Source organism: Plodia interpunctella, chromosome 16 (genome assembly GCF_027563975.2).
Source record: "Plodia interpunctella isolate USDA-ARS_2022_Savannah chromosome 16, ilPloInte3.2, whole genome shotgun sequence".
In the NCBI taxonomy this organism is placed as follows: Eukaryota; Metazoa; Arthropoda; class Insecta; order Lepidoptera; family Pyralidae; genus Plodia; species Plodia interpunctella.
This window is the reverse complement of record NC_071309.1, coordinates 6753331-6769499: the sequence shown is the minus strand read 5'-3', so window position 1 is coordinate 6769499 and position 16169 is coordinate 6753331. Positions and strand designations below refer to the sequence as shown.

General features: G+C 34.6%; 1 protein-coding gene across 1 annotated transcript in view; it reads left to right on the top strand.

Moving 5' to 3' along the window:
* The window catches only part of Tmtc2 (Transmembrane O-mannosyltransferase targeting cadherins 2), a 64393-nt gene that overhangs the window by 24086 nt on the left and 24138 nt on the right, over window positions 1-16169 (top strand). The window contains exon 4 of the mRNA XM_053756827.2: window positions 14778-15768. Within this exon, the coding sequence (XP_053612802.1) occupies window positions 14778-15768 (991 nt within the window). The remainder of the gene's footprint in view (window positions 1-14777; window positions 15769-16169) is intronic.

Sequence of the window (16169 nt, the reverse complement as noted above, 5' to 3'; positions counted from 1 at the left end):
GTGGAATAAGTCAACGTAGACAAAACCGTTTTAATCGATTAGGTACTAATTTACTTCAACTACATTACAAAGGATACTTCTAACATTAAAATGTGCCTGCTGATAATATTTACTGCTTTATTTTTTACTTAATACTGTTTCTTGTATGCCAAGACGAAAAAGGTTGTCGTGATCAGATTTTAAAAAGCATATCGTATCTCTAAAATCAGCCATTTTAATAAAGTAACTGTTTATATACAGGGAAACAAGAAAGTGGCGGTAATTCCGCTCTAGAATAGGACCACTCCTTATCCTCCCGTGGATGCCGTACGAGGCGACTAAGGGACACACAGCCAAGGCAGCTGATAGGCAATATAAATTCCAAGGAGGCATATCGCCAGGCCGATTTTAAAATCACCGCTGAATCCTCAAAATTTTAACCGGGTTTCACACATGACGCAACCGGGAACATGCAGAAAGATACAGACATACAAGAAAGAGATAGACAGTGAATAGGGATTCAACAGATACTAAATAGAACTGACATTCGATTTGTAATAATAAGGGTGAGTTGTACCAGTCAACTTTGACGTTGACTTTTATCTGCGCGCCGCTGCGTTTAGATAAAATTCGTCGGTGGGGCGCAGCAGGTCTGCTTGTATTGTTCACAATAGCCTAAATTTAAACGCTAATTTATACCAAGGCACCACTGCTCTTTTTTCTAAATATGTTTAAAAGTTTTTTTTAATGAGTTTATAAATCTATTTTTCTAAATTTGCGTATAAAGTTGGGAGAGTTTTAAAATAGTCAACAGCACATCAAGTATCACCCAATTCATTGCAAATTCGTCTCTATTATACCGATTCATGATTCATGCAGTGTTACCACTACGGTTGACTGTACATACTTGTAGAATAGAATTACTTTAACAGAGCTCTCTCAACTGAGACAACTGAGGCGTTCTTTTCGCTTACTATAGTAATAGCACAAATAGGTTTGGTGCTCTCGGTACTCCCACAGCCTGACAGGGATGCCCCCCTGCCCCCCTCCCCTTATTCTCCGTCGCCGACGCTGCCACCAACAACGACCTCGTATTTCAGACGGAATTGCTCAAACACGGAGCAGCGAAATGTAGAATCGTGTTTGTGTTTCATTCATATAGTGCTGTAAGCGGGCCTCAGCTGAATATTATTGTATTTTTGTACCAAAACAATCCTTTTTAAGTAAGTTTTAGTTTTTTTCATATATAATTCTTGCAAAATGGGTGACATGTAAAAACTTGTGACGCTGATACAATTTTGGTGTTATAAGATATGGTGTGGTCCGTATCTATCCATAAGGAAGGCTTGTGCCCCAGCAATGGGTTCGTTTAAATGGCTTTTGATAATGATGAAGATATGATAATCTAAATATTAAACAAATAATACTGAGATCACCGGGGCGCAAATAGTAACAGTATAGTTTCGGCGATCCTTCAGTCACTAACTGCATTTGTGAAAAAAATCACGAGCTTAACCGTGTTGCCGAGCATATACATATCAAATAACCCATGCATTAAGAATTCTGCTATTTTCACCCAAATATAAATGAGGTCACATTGCACTTTTCTGGCTCCATAATGGCGTTACATTACTCTTGTTTATGTGACACTGGAAAAGCACGAAAAGAGAATTCTAGTCTAATCTATAGGTGTGTGGTTTCCGCCCTAGATTCAACATCCTTCTCTGGATGCTGTACGAGGCTACTTTTATTATTTTGCCCACTGCTAGGCAAAAGCCTCCCCATTCTGTTTCCAACCACTTCTATCCCTCGCCAGATGTCCATTACCACAATTTTTGTATAAGTAAAACGGACTTGGCCAATTTTGTTCTTAGAATTTTATATACCTATGTAAGATTTCAGCTTGTGTTGTTAATTGAATCGATCACTTGCATTCGAGTACATGTATATGCATTTTAGTTTTATATTCTACGTTTAGAAACAAAATATAATATAACAGTTGTTTGGTTAGTTTTTAATTTGTTAAAGTTGCTCTGTGCTGTTCAAACTATAAAATATTAAAGCCAAAAGTGAGCTTGTTACGTAGAGTTAACCGCATCAGTTACCTTACGTTAACGTCTATTTCGTGGCGATAGAGGAGAATTTGGTATAAACTTGCGTTTTTGATTGTTAGAAGCTGTGGTGGTCCAGTGGTTATGACCGACAGCCTATGATTGTAAGGTTCGAATCTTTCACTTTCAAACCGAATGAAAACAGAAAATAAACAACTTTACAATATAACCCATAGGGTGGGTTGCATCAGTCAACTTTGATATTAATTTCAACTTGCGCAGAAAAACGCAAAGCACGCCATTACGCAGGTTAAAGTCAACGTGCAAGTCGACTGGCACACCTAAAAAAAAAAAACAAAAAATCTGTTTGACACACTTTTTAAAGTAACTATCAATTAAATCATGCATTAGACTAACTACGTCTCTATATACTTTTATAAAATCTACGTGTTATTATGAAACAGCTTATTTTCGACTTGTGCCATAACTTCGTGATAATTTTACGAGTTTTACTCACGCCAGTCCGACTTGATACAGGGCGTAAAAAATCCGCTGAATAAATACAACTTTTGTAAACATTGATCGGGCTGACCTGGTGGTTATTAAAAATAATAAATTATGTTTTATTTAAGATATGTAATCTACCATAATTTTAGATAAAGTGCACGTTTCACCGCTTGCTGATTAATTATCTGATAACCTTTATGTAACTGGTCAATCACATCAGACAAATTTACTTAGCAGTTAGTATATCTGTCAAATTACAACTATAATGATTGTTACTACATACGAATACAATGATTGTTTATCTGAAAGTGGTGAAACCGGCCAAAATCCTAATGGTAACTAAATCGTAATAAATGCGAAATTAAGTTTGTTTGTTACCTTATCACGCTCTATCTACTCACTCAAATCTTCTTGAAATTTTACATACATATACTTTGAAGTATGAAGAACCACATAGGGTTCCTTTCATCCCAAATTTCGCGGGCGAAACCGCGGGCAAAAGCTAGTCTACTATAAGTATCGGCCTTATCAATTGAAATCTGTTTTTAGAGATATAAAGTAAAAATGATAAATGTAGTGACCTCTGTGCCCTAGTAGTTATCGTGTCACACCGGACGATCCGAGTCGATATCCGGCCAGGTCAAGATATAAATTGATCTAGGTACTACAGATTGATATAGGTATTGGATATTACTCAATCATGTATTAATTATAAAGTTCAAACTTACTGTGGGTCTAACTCAATCTGTGTGATTTGTATATTTACTTAGCTAGATAATTTCATTTTTGAATGTATTTTAATGTGGGATTTCATACATTGCCATTGGTCTAATTAAAGTTCCCTATCTACTTGCATACAATTTTTGGCTATTGATATTTATTAATACATAATTTATTGTACGCTTAATGTCTATTGCAATTATTAAGTCCGCCCCATACATCAAATAAAGCTTTAAAACCATAACTAGTATCAGCAAAATCATGTTTTAGCATATTATTTAAATAAAATATGAAAATGAAACAAGTCGATTCTAAATTTAGTTTGTTTTGGTTCGTCGGCGAAATAATAATAGTAAAATCTATCAAAACGATTATAGTGTATACTTTTTAATCTTTATGATAAAATACTATTAGGGTACAATATACTCAAAAATATTATGCACATCATTATTAGGCCTACTTAAATAGTAAAATAAAATAAGTTTAAGTTTTAATAATGATTATGTCGCAATATTTTATTCTGCATGAAAGCAATTTGTTCAAGTAATATTATTTACAAAAAATGATACATTCTTTATGCCAAATTTAGTCTAGTCTAGACATGTAATAAAACTGTGTAAGTGGGCTGTGTCTGTACATATTAAATAACAATACAGTAGATATTAAAGACAATGTAGATATTAAAGAACAATAATTATGGCGAGTTTTTATGGGACCAAAGGAGGTCGAAACAATTTTTTTTTTTAATTTTGTCTGTCTGTGGTCTATCTGTATGTTGTATCGCGCGGAAATTACTGGATGGAATTGGATGTGGTTTTCACGGTTATACAGCAGATGGTCTAACTTAACATCTGGTATAGGTTTCATCGCGGTACGTTGCTTAGAACCCGATATATTGACAATAATAAGAACGGACACACGATAAAAACGTGGGCGAAGCCGCGGGCAAAACTTAGTTATGAATAGTTACATTATGTCAGCGAAAGCCTGACTGCGTTTGTGAATTTTTACTATCTGCTTAAATATAGTAACCTACTCACTGAATATTCCCGTATCGGATTAACGGTTATTTCTAGCTATGATAAATTCCACGAAGTTGATTTTAATCTTCGTTATTTATTTTTGTAATGACGAAACTTGTCACTATCGTGTACAGCCTGGAGGTAAGTGTGATTATGTGGTTCGAGCATTTTTTTCTGATTTTTTTTTTTCGTTTTTATTCTACTTTATACTTGAAGAATACGATACAAGTACTTTACCTGACATAAGTTTATTATTAGGTCCATACAATAGATATACGTACCATATACGTAAATATGATAACTAAATAGAAAATGAACTGAAAAGGTAATCCTTGTATCGAGCACTTTAATTTGATAGCCTATTATTGTAGTATTAAAAAAAAAAATTTTTTTTTCAAGTCCTATAGCGTAGCACAGCCTCCATTGTTGTTTGATGCTCAGATTGTTTTTTTAACGTCACCTATCTACCTTCGATTCCTCAATTATGTAAATCTGTTCAGCAGTTTTGGAGAATAGAGAATATTACATATACATATATACAAAATAGAAGGTGCGAAAAACAAAATCCTTCCTTTGCAGTCGGGTAATGAAAATATGGCTCGTAGATCACTCAAATGCTTGGACCAGCAAAATTCAATATCTGTATTCCATTTTCATTGATTTTGTGGTATACAAACTGTACCCTAAATGTAGCTGGCTTTGAAAACGGATACATTTTGGGAATTTGTGTGTTTGCTCTGTCTTTATTTAGATTAAACATTATTTTTGTACGTTACCTACACGTTATTCTCATACCTTACATAGTTATTACCATTTTCAAAGTACCTTAAGTTCTAAGGTTTTTTTGTGTAATGTTTTGTATACTTTCGTAATATTCTCTATAATTATAACCACATAATATTAAGGGGACGTGCCTCCGACCTCGACCTCGACTTTGGAATTAATTAAAAAATAATTGTGCTAAGTCCTTCGTCTTGATCTTTTTCTACAAGTATATTTTATTAAATACAGTATCTTTGAGTAAGTAATACAAGTCTAGGACTTCCTTCGTAATATATTTATTTATTCAGTTGTGTATTTTTTGGAGTTATTTGTAGATGTAATATATAACATGTCGCATCGTAAGCGGAACGTCCATTATGTGGAACGTCCCATATAATATTAAATTGGCTAAGTATATGAAAAGGATATTTTTTCTAATATTTGACATGGTTTAGCATAAATTGGAATTGTTTATTTGAAACCCAAATCGTTCCTACAGCATCATTATTGTATGTGACGTTATTATGCACATCTGTAATAAAAATTAGTAATTAAAACGTCCTTACCTGACGACCTCGGTGGCGCAGTGGTAAGGTTCTTGCCACTGAACCGAGAGGTTCCCGGGTTCGATTCCCGGTCGGGTCATGATGGAAAATGATATTTTTCTGATTAGCCCGGGTCTTGGATGTTTATCTATATATGTATTTGTTATAAAATATGGTATCGTTAGTAATTAGTATCCCATAACACAAGTCTCGAACTTACTTTGGGGCTACCTCAATCTGTGGGATTTGTCCTAATACATTATATTTAATATATTTATTTATTTATATTTACATTACTATGATAATGATTGTAACTTACATGAAGACTTACGGAATTATTATTTTACATTTACAGATTTACAGATTTTTAGTTACACATATTTTTGTAATGTACTCAAGAACTATTCTGAAAGTCGTTTTACATAAATATCTTAAGTGACTTACCTCTATATTACTATGATAATGTTTATAATTTACATTAAGACTTACAGACCTAAAGAATAAAAATAGATTTTAAATCATCGATAAACCAAAATGATCAAAAATACTGCTGAATTCAGTCTACCCTTCTCGTACCAGGGATAAAGTTAATCTAGCGAACCTTTATGATAAAGCAAGCAAATTGTGTAGGAGGTAGCATTGTAATCAATCCGCCATTGTTTGACGTCTACGTACAAGGAAATTCTCTCCCTTCCCCATCCTTATGTTGTCCTAATTTAATTCACGGCTGTACTGCCACGTAGCCTAGGGCCTGAAAAAAATCTTTAAGTTTGGCTGAGATGTATGGCGGAAACTGCAAGCCATACTTAAAATTGAAAAACTAGTCCTTGATAGGCCATATACCACGTAATTTTGTTTCATATTAGGTTTAAGTATAGTATTTTTTCAAAAAGCTACAGCCTAACATAAAAGCGCACCTTTATGATAAAGCGACCAAATTGTATAGGAGGTAACATGCAATCAATCTGCTATTGTTTGACGTCTTTGTGCAAGTGAATTATCTTCACATATATCAGCCGCATCTTGTGCTCATTTTGTTTACCCTCGCAGCCATATAAAGCGAACATTCTATTTACATTGACAGTAACGGCAAATACTTGGCCTACTGTTTACAGTACGGACGTAATACGCCAAACCGTTCCACTAAATAAATAGCAAGGAAGAAATACTTACATACTGGCTGGCCATTTTATTTTATTGTTGAATATTCAGTTCAAAATTAGATTTTCAATATTCTATTTATTTTTGTTGTACGGAGTACCTACGAATTCCATGAATTTTTGAATATCGAATTCGACATAATTATTTAAAAATGAGACTTCCACTGTATTTTTTTGATGTGAAATTTGGAGATGTGAATTTATGGTTTGATCCTTATAGCTACAAACTACTTATTGACACTTCGAAACGACCACTGCTAAACAATAATTTTCTTCGGCGCTTACAAGTACTTGCCATCGATATAGGCATGCCTGTATTTTTGCCTTTACATGTTATCTCATAAGATAAGTATAATAAAAATGTAATGTAGTAATAACTGGCCACATATTTCAAAAGTATTAATTACATCTTGAAGAGAAATGAGAGGATAGAGAGTAATACCATAAAACTTGAAGTTTCATGTCAGCAAGTCTCAGTAATTGTATTTTACGAATTTCAAGCAGCAGGAACTGCCAAAGTATTTAACTGCTCGCCCATTTCCCTACTTTAGTGGTCCAAGTTAGTAATCACTCAAAATGAGGGATCACCTTCAAGTGTCTGACTCAGAAAACTAATTATCAACGTCAAAATTCGGTTTCGGAAATGCACTAATTTTGAGAACTGTTGCTATTTTATAGTTACAAATTGCGATTTACAAGTTTGATGTGTCTGTGTATCCTGTTTGTCTGTCCGTGGCATCATAGAAGCCAAATGACTGAACCGATTTTGATCTAGTGTTTTTTGTTATTTGAAAATGTTTGTTCAGCCGTTTGGAAACCATCAGCTCTTATCTAACAAATGAGAGAATATACAAGCAATTTCAGAGTTGGGAGGTTTTTAAAATTTAGTATTTTTATAATTATTTTTATATATATTTCTTCTTGTCTAGTCAGGATGGCATTTTAAAAGATATTCGACTGTGTGTGGCTTCAATGATCGCTGTCTTTAGCCTCGTCTAAGTTCGCCATAGTGAAGGAACTGGGGCAGTTGGTATAGCATGCAGGCATGGTCATTGATAGCACAGCAACGTAGACACAATAGCTGTGGCTGGAGAAGCCGTACTTGTTTCACTACATTTTATAATAATTATCTTCCTTTGTAGGGATCAAAGAAAGAAAGAGACTGAATATTAATAAGTAAGCTTCTTCGAACTAACTATAGTTAGTTCGAAGAAGCTTACTTATTAATGGACCGAGTAACTATGGACCAATATTTAATTATAACATGTAGTAGCTTTATTTCTAAAGTTTACAAGCATTATTGTTCATACATTCTGGTAAATGGGTACATGTTATTACCTATGGCTGCGGTTACGCTTCTCTTTGATTAATACAACTTTGGTAGTTTCAAGGTTTGGTTCTAGGTTTGATGTCAGAAAATAGTTTAAATTTAATCGCAATTATCAGATACTAGATGTTGCCCGGGGCTTCGCTCCCGTAGGAAATTTGAAATAAAATATAGCCTATAGCAATCTTGGATAATGTACCTTTCTAATGGTGAAAGAATTTTTGAAATCGGTTTCGGGTCGGGTTGTAGTTTCGGAGATTATCAGACTCAAACATACAAACTCACATACAATCCTTTATAGTCAATCTCACATATAATCCTTTATAATAATAGTATAAAAGTATAGATACATTGACGTTGAGTAGTTCTGCTCTAGGATAAGACCACTCCATTTACTCACGTGTATGAGGACAACTAAGAGACACATACTTACGCAAAACCTAGCCATCTGCTGCCAATAATAGCATTCCCAATGAGGGTTGACGTCAGGTAGGCGGCTGCAAAATCATAGTTAAATCTTCAAAATTTTAAGGTTATTTTTATGCCAACCCTGAGCATCACGCGCGGCTTCACAGCCCCGAACGCAAACGGGAACATGCGGAGATGACAGTGTGAACAGATATAAATTGATCCTTATACCTAAAGGATTTCGGAACATATTTTCCCATTACCTTTTTTAAGACTACTTATATGGCAAGTAAAACGCGAGAAAATAAATCTATTTTGCTCAATCTCAACTAACCCAAAAAACTCTTAAGTGGCCAAATTATTTATATGTTGAGTGTTAGTAGAGTTTATATATGTAGAGTTAATTAATTAAATGATTGGTATCAATATACATATAAACATAAATTTTAAGTACCTATTATTTCCATGAATCTGGCCAATTTGCTAAAAGATTCACGTCTATTCTACTTTTAGAACATCCCTATTTCGAGTCGAGTCGATCCCGAAATAGGTCGAATAGTTCTGTATTTCCACATAACCCCGCTCCTTCGGGTATTCTTTTATGATTGTGTATCAATCAAACTGGCCAGAGTCATTAATAAATTTCTGAAAAAGTATGGGTTACTTTTGGGATAATTTATATTGCAATGTTTTTGGACGTGGCGGGGCGTGGCGTGCCGTGGACTACGGACGTGTATGCATCCGTCCGTTCGGACGCGTGCACGTTATAAGGACGTTGCAATTTTAAATAATACGCAAACGTCCACGCCACGACCACACTCCGTTTATTATAAAAATATGTCTCCCTGTCGCATCTGTTTATATGAACGTGATATACTCAAAAACTAGCGAAAGGTTTATGTACGGTTTTCATCAATCGATAGTACTGTTCCTGAATAAGGTATTGGTATATAATTTAATGGTTGAACCCCCGCGAAGCCTGGGCGGGCCGCTAGTTATTATATAATCGTTATTGGTTATTTTGTTACAACCATAGAAGATAAATACAGATTTTATAAGAATAATCATAAGATGTCGTTAATAGCAGAGTACCAACAAGGTCAATGTAATTAAATGTATAAATTGTATATTAACTGACACTAGAATTATTTTTCCATTTTAATTTTTCTATTGGATTTTATGTGAATAAATGTGTAGGGCTTTGATTATTTCAGACACACACATTACTACATATAGAGACGTGTCTACAACTGATACGGAAGGCGATAAAGTTATATTCCCAGCAGACCAAATTTTCTCATAATATTATTTGCTGCCGCGGGAACGTGACTAGAATTCGCCCGCTGTACCTGGTTATGAGCGATATGAAATTTGTTCGTGATTCTAGCTTATTTACCTCCAGATATTATGTGAGGATGTTCGTTTTCGTTGCCTAACCAAGTTAGCGTATTGAAAACTTCCGCGTTATGAGGGAAGTTAGAATTGAAGACCCGTCTATATGGCGCAATTGAGAGAATTACGAAACTGAGTTCTGAAAGGTACAGTCAACAGCATATCAAGATAAAATTCGTCGCAAAGTCGCCGCTATTACCGTGGTATCTATAAATGCTGGGTAACTGGACATCAGGTCGATTGTACATTACTATTGTATACTATATTTTTTTGTACTGAACTATATGTTGATTGTATACTACCTATAAATAAAACATAGTAACTCTCCGCGTCTGTCTGTTTCTATTTTTCTTCTTTTAAATCACACAATGGATTTTGAATCAGTTTTCAACTGTTATTTATACAATTTATTCTTGAAGCTTTACAACTGAATCACTCCGTGCGAAGCCGGGCGATATAGCTAGTGTAACATAATTCCTATTATTAACAGAATAGGGTAGATGACAAATGTTTGATTTGATGACTGTTCGAAGGCTCTTACATTATTGTAAACACCAGTGAAAAAAATAGGTACCTACTGCGATAATGACAATGCTTTCAATGATCACACATTTTTGAAATGGTCCAAATACGACTGAATGACACATAGAAGTGACGTCACGATTTGGTAAATTGGTCGCAAGGAAAGCTATGTTTTCGACAGTTTTTCTATATTGCGTTTATGGTGATGAATTTTTAATAAAAGTTATTACAAAATTTTAGTTTTTTATGATGGTTGAGTTTAATTTTATAACTTTTTAAATAGACTTTCCAACCATCTTCGTGTAATGATCCAGCTGCATTTTAAAGACGGTCATAGTTATATAGGATAAATATTTTTCCAATGTTTAGACCATGCTATCTACCCTATTGCGTGGTGTGAATTGATATTTTTATGAATTAATGAACTCAAATCCAATTTATAGTCGTTAATTAACTAAAAAGCTCATTGTTGGACGGGCGAGTGTTTCGCTCATTAGTAACAATCCGTTTATCAACTCATAATACCTTCTTTTAATTAAGAATCAAATTGAAATCGGATTTAGTGCGTCGATTGTTAATATAGTGAGTCTTTACATAAAATCCAAATCTTGTTTTCTAAAAGTCTATCAGTCTGTTTCTGTAAAAATGATATACCTGTGACACATGTAGACATGTATTTGAATTACTATTTTAAAACCCAAACCTAAAGATTTACTGGTTGTAGGAACAGTAAATGCGTTTCGTTTGCCCTAGTAAAAGATACTAATTATAAAAAAATAATGTATGTTTAACCGTTATACGAAAAGAACTACCTATTTCTTTAAACGCTGAACTTAACATTGAACTGGCCATGTGTATTCCATACAATATTTAAAAATTTAGAGAACTGAACTGCCATAAAGGTTAAAAATGCACCATCTTCTTTTTTTTACGCAATTTTTTCTTCTTTTTTTCGTTGTCAATGTCCAACCTGGCTGGCGTGGCTAACCATTAGTTCTTGAAGACTTGCGCACATTGATTAAAATAGACAATGTTGCGAAACTATTTCAATTACGATATTAGTGACACCAAAATGTGTGACATGAAAATGGTTAAATTAATATCACGATGTCGACCATTTTTTCTTATTGAATTTTTATTCTGTTTTTTTTTTTTATGTTTACTATCTTCATCTTACGTCTGTAATGTGTTTTGGAAACAAATTACATTCTATTCTATTTCCGCGCTAGTATGATTGGTAATGAAAATTAGGCTTTAGTGTTACATAAAAACATAAAAGCATTATCGCAAGGCGCGGTCGGGACTTAGAAAGCTTTTTCCTGTTGTGCAGATTTCATGCAGTTATGACGTTATTAAAGTTAATGGCTCCTGACATCGTCACCCACGTGCCACGTTATGGTTTTATAGCCGAGGTGTTTTAAGGAAGTAATGTTACTGAAACATTACCTGACCTTCGTTTTTGGGTTTACATTTATTAGGCAGTAAAAGTTTTTGTAACATATTATTTTTTTAAGCACACAAATTAGTGATGAATATGTATGGTTTTCCTCTTCCTCTCCGTCATGGATGGAGGTAGACCAAAGAACAGATATAAAAGAGAGTGTCAGAATTGGTATGAAATAGGTTTTATGGAAAGAAAATATATTATGCGCTGACCAATTGAAATAATAATGGGCCCCATTTATATGAGAATATATATTATTTTTGTCGATTGGCTTCTTTTGTTTCAAATAATTTTCTTGCGCCTGAAGGCTAACAGTGAGATAAATATATAAAACGGACTTATTGTATACTGACGTAAACACGTATGTTTTAGAAATCTGATCCATTTCTGTAAGTACCTTCTTAGTAAGTAATTATGTTTACCCGAAGTAGGAGTGGGGGTGCCACCATGTCTGAAACGATTTTGTCCAGGCGTAAACATATCTTGCAATATGCAGTAACTTAACGAATGAAACAGTTATGAGATATTTAAATCGTTCGTTTGTTATTGTTATTTACCATTCATCAACCTTTGGTCCATGATCTAGACATCAACTATAAGCTACCTTGATAAAATTGTTAATTATTATGGATGACTGCCATATGTTTAGGCTGCGATGAAAACTTTCCATCAGGTGGGCCGCTTGCTATGTAGTAAAAAAAAGTATGAAATAAAGAGGCACCCACACATCTACCTTCCGCCCCGCGTATCTCACACTTTAGTACGACCTCGGCGTTTTAGAGGTAGTGACTAACTATCTCATTGGTAGGGATACCTATCGTCTAACTTGACGACTTACAGGATATCAACCTCTGTACTTTATAAAGTAAATAAAAATGTACTCAGTAAAGATTTTCCCGCGTTATTTTTTCAAGAAACAAGGGAAATGAGTTTGTATTTACGAGGTGTGGACGGCGGAGTCAGCTCGCCAGTAAATTTCATAGATAAGCGCCCTCTGACGGTGTCTTGGTGACGCGGGCCCAGCCTTACTCATTTCAATAAAATAATTACTTCGGATCGCTGGAAAAAATAAATCTTGTGTTTGTAGCTTTTTAATTATGTAAATCTTTTTTTTTTTGCTATCGTATAATGAATTTTTGTCTCTCAGTGTTATCTTTTCGCAAATAACGTCTTAATCTTGAAATGGACTTGCTAAAATGAATCTGTAAATTATGTTTGAAAAATCATTGCTCTATTTTTACTTGATACGGACAAACAAACACACTTTCATGTTTATAATATTTAAAGTTTTGCCTTAAAGCATTCTTAAATTTTCGATTTGTATTAGATATTGATATAGTAACTTTTGAAACTTAGTTCCCGCATAAGTACCTATATAAATAATTATACATAGACATGTCACTTATTACATACTGTTATTGCATTTAATTTTAAAATGTGTCTTAAATAATATATGACAAGGTGAAGCATATTTCTTCTCACTTTTTCACGTCATATTATAAATTAAATGATGTTTACCAAAGCTACAAACTACTAGCATTTCGGAACGACCACTGCTGAGAAGAAATGCCGAAAGAAACTCATTCAAACAGTGTTGGTCCCTATTATGCCAGAAGGGCTTACCATTTTTTAAATATGAATTTATGTATAATTTTTTATCAGTAATATAACAATGTAAGTACCACAATAAAGTACATTGTCAAAAGGTATACTGAAACATATTATGATTGTGATCAAGTGCTGAAGAAAGACACTTGAAGATCACAAATCACGTATATGTTTTACAAGTAAATGTAAATGTCAGTGATGAAATATCTAATTAACTAAGTTGGTTGGCACGCGGCGAGCCAAGATTGAAGTAATCTTGAATTAGATACACACTCAATAACACATCTGCTTCATATATTTCCAAATAAGACTATTACAGATCTTTAACAAGAGTACGGCTTGGGTGTAGTTATATTAGATAGTTGATTTTATCAATACAATGTGAGGTAATAGATACGCCAACCCTATTGTATGTAACAGAATACTATCCTATTACCCCTTATCCATCAAGCGTAATTAATACTTCATCGTGGAACAAAGTACCCACATAGGGTGGGCCAAATACGGCTCACGTCGACCTTACATAGGTGAGAAAGAGCTCACTTGTATTATTCAGTCCTTTCCTCATTCCGATTGATTAATTCGATGTTCGTCTGAGCTTCTCCGAGATTTCCGTTCAGTTCCACACAGTATCGTGTAAATTGTGCTGGAAATCCGAATCGGCATCGTTAGTTCTGCGCGCGGATCCCCTGGGCGCACAGGTCGGGGAGGGGACGTGTAACCTTCATAAATCTTTTCCTCGAGCTTCCCAACAACTAACTAGCCCCGCTTCCACAGAAAACCCCAGTAAATAAACATGAAAACTTCCTTTATAACGCCACTTTAAGCAGATTAACATACCTGATCGTACTGCCATATTAATCATATACTGGATGAGGGTTGGCACGTAGGTGGCACAAGTAATTTAATAAGCCGAAGGGATGTCTTACCGCTGCGCCCCCTTTTAAATCAATTTTATCGAGTTGCCGTTGCCAGGATTAAAATTAATGCTGTTTTAGACAAGAAAGGAACATTTATTACAGTCTAGTTTGGTAGGTTTGTAAAATATAGGTGTCGGCTTTATGGGTCTATTAATAAACGGGCAATTTTGGCCTTGTTGCGCTGGAGCTGAGACAAATGAGTAAAGTATAAAAGAAAATTATTGAAATGAAGAATTTATTATATTTTTTTTATAATAAAACCGTTGTATTTCTTATTATTAAACTGTAATATATTTGGATTAGATCATAATTATTCACTTCTTTTAATATTTCTTGTTTTCATCACATTCATATCAAATACGAAGTATATTATATTAGAAATATACATTTTTTTTTTTTTATTGTTGCAGAATCGATGGCGCAGTATTATGGCACTGGGCGCTGCTCAGGTTATATTAATGCTCTGGCGATTGAAATTTGTTGGAGGATTCGCCCCAGTTTTTGCAGCAGCCGACAACCCTACAGCCAGAGAGAAATCTTTCCTGACGAGATTCTTAACTTTTTCATACTTGCCAGTTTTCAACTTTTTTCTTTTATTATTACCTTTACAACTGAGCTTCGACTGGTCAATGGATTCTATACCAAGAATAACTAGTATTTTTGATGCCCGAAATATATGTACACTAATATTCTATTCATCTTTGATAATAATTATCGCTATAACAATACAAAATTTATTAAAGAAACCGGATGAGACTGTATCTAAAAGAGACGGAAGATATGCAAGCAAAAAGCAGAATACGAAAGCAAAACATAAAAGACATCAAAGTAGTAAACAGAATAAGAAAGCATCAGACAGCGAGGAGAGAAAAGGCAGCCGTGTGTACAGAGAGTATGATACACCGATATCACTGGTGTGTTCGTGTAAAGGTTGCGGGTATCCCTTAGCCGACACAGAAACATGTGTTAGTGGTGGGACTAATAACAATAACATTCTGATGTACAATTACGACTGCGTTTGCGCTTTCCCGAACACAAAGTGCTTGGCATTTATTAACTCCAGGAGATACCATTGTCACGGCCCTCACGTATCAATGTTGATGATGCTGGCTTTTATGATCTTTCCATTCTTGCCTGCCACTAATTTATTTTATTACGTGGGCTTTGTTGTTGCTGAACGAATTTTGTATATGCCCAGTGTTGGTTTCTGTTTATTACTTGGATTTGGAGCTGGCGTTATGACGAAGAAAGGCCACATGCTCGATTGTCAAACAAGCGTAGTTATGATTCTTTTACTGATCGTTTTCGGCGCTATGTGCGGAAATACAGTGAGGAGAAGTTGGGACTGGAAGGACGAGGAGACCTTGTACCGCAGTGCGGTGCATGTCAACCCACCTAAAGGTAGGTTTCCCTATTGCCTATAACTCTTTATATGCGTTAAGTTTTATAAAACTTTAGCAGACCTCAATTATGCTGTGCGCGACCCCTATATGGATTGCGCCACCAATGTCAGTTAGATATACATGCAACTGCTTTTAGTGCCACTTATTGCAGAAAGAAAAAGTTATTTGTACGAGCACAATGACTAAACGGTGCTAAATTATCAAAGTAAGTAGTTTGACAGTAATCAGAATCAATCTTCTGTCTCCCGAGTGTTATGGAAATTGACAAAATATAATAAAAAGGCACATTTATTTATATATAAACTGCTACTAACTAAAGGCGATAAATTTTACAACGTTACAACTCCATATTGATGTACCTTGCTACATCAATATGGAGTTATAGCTTGCAATCAATGC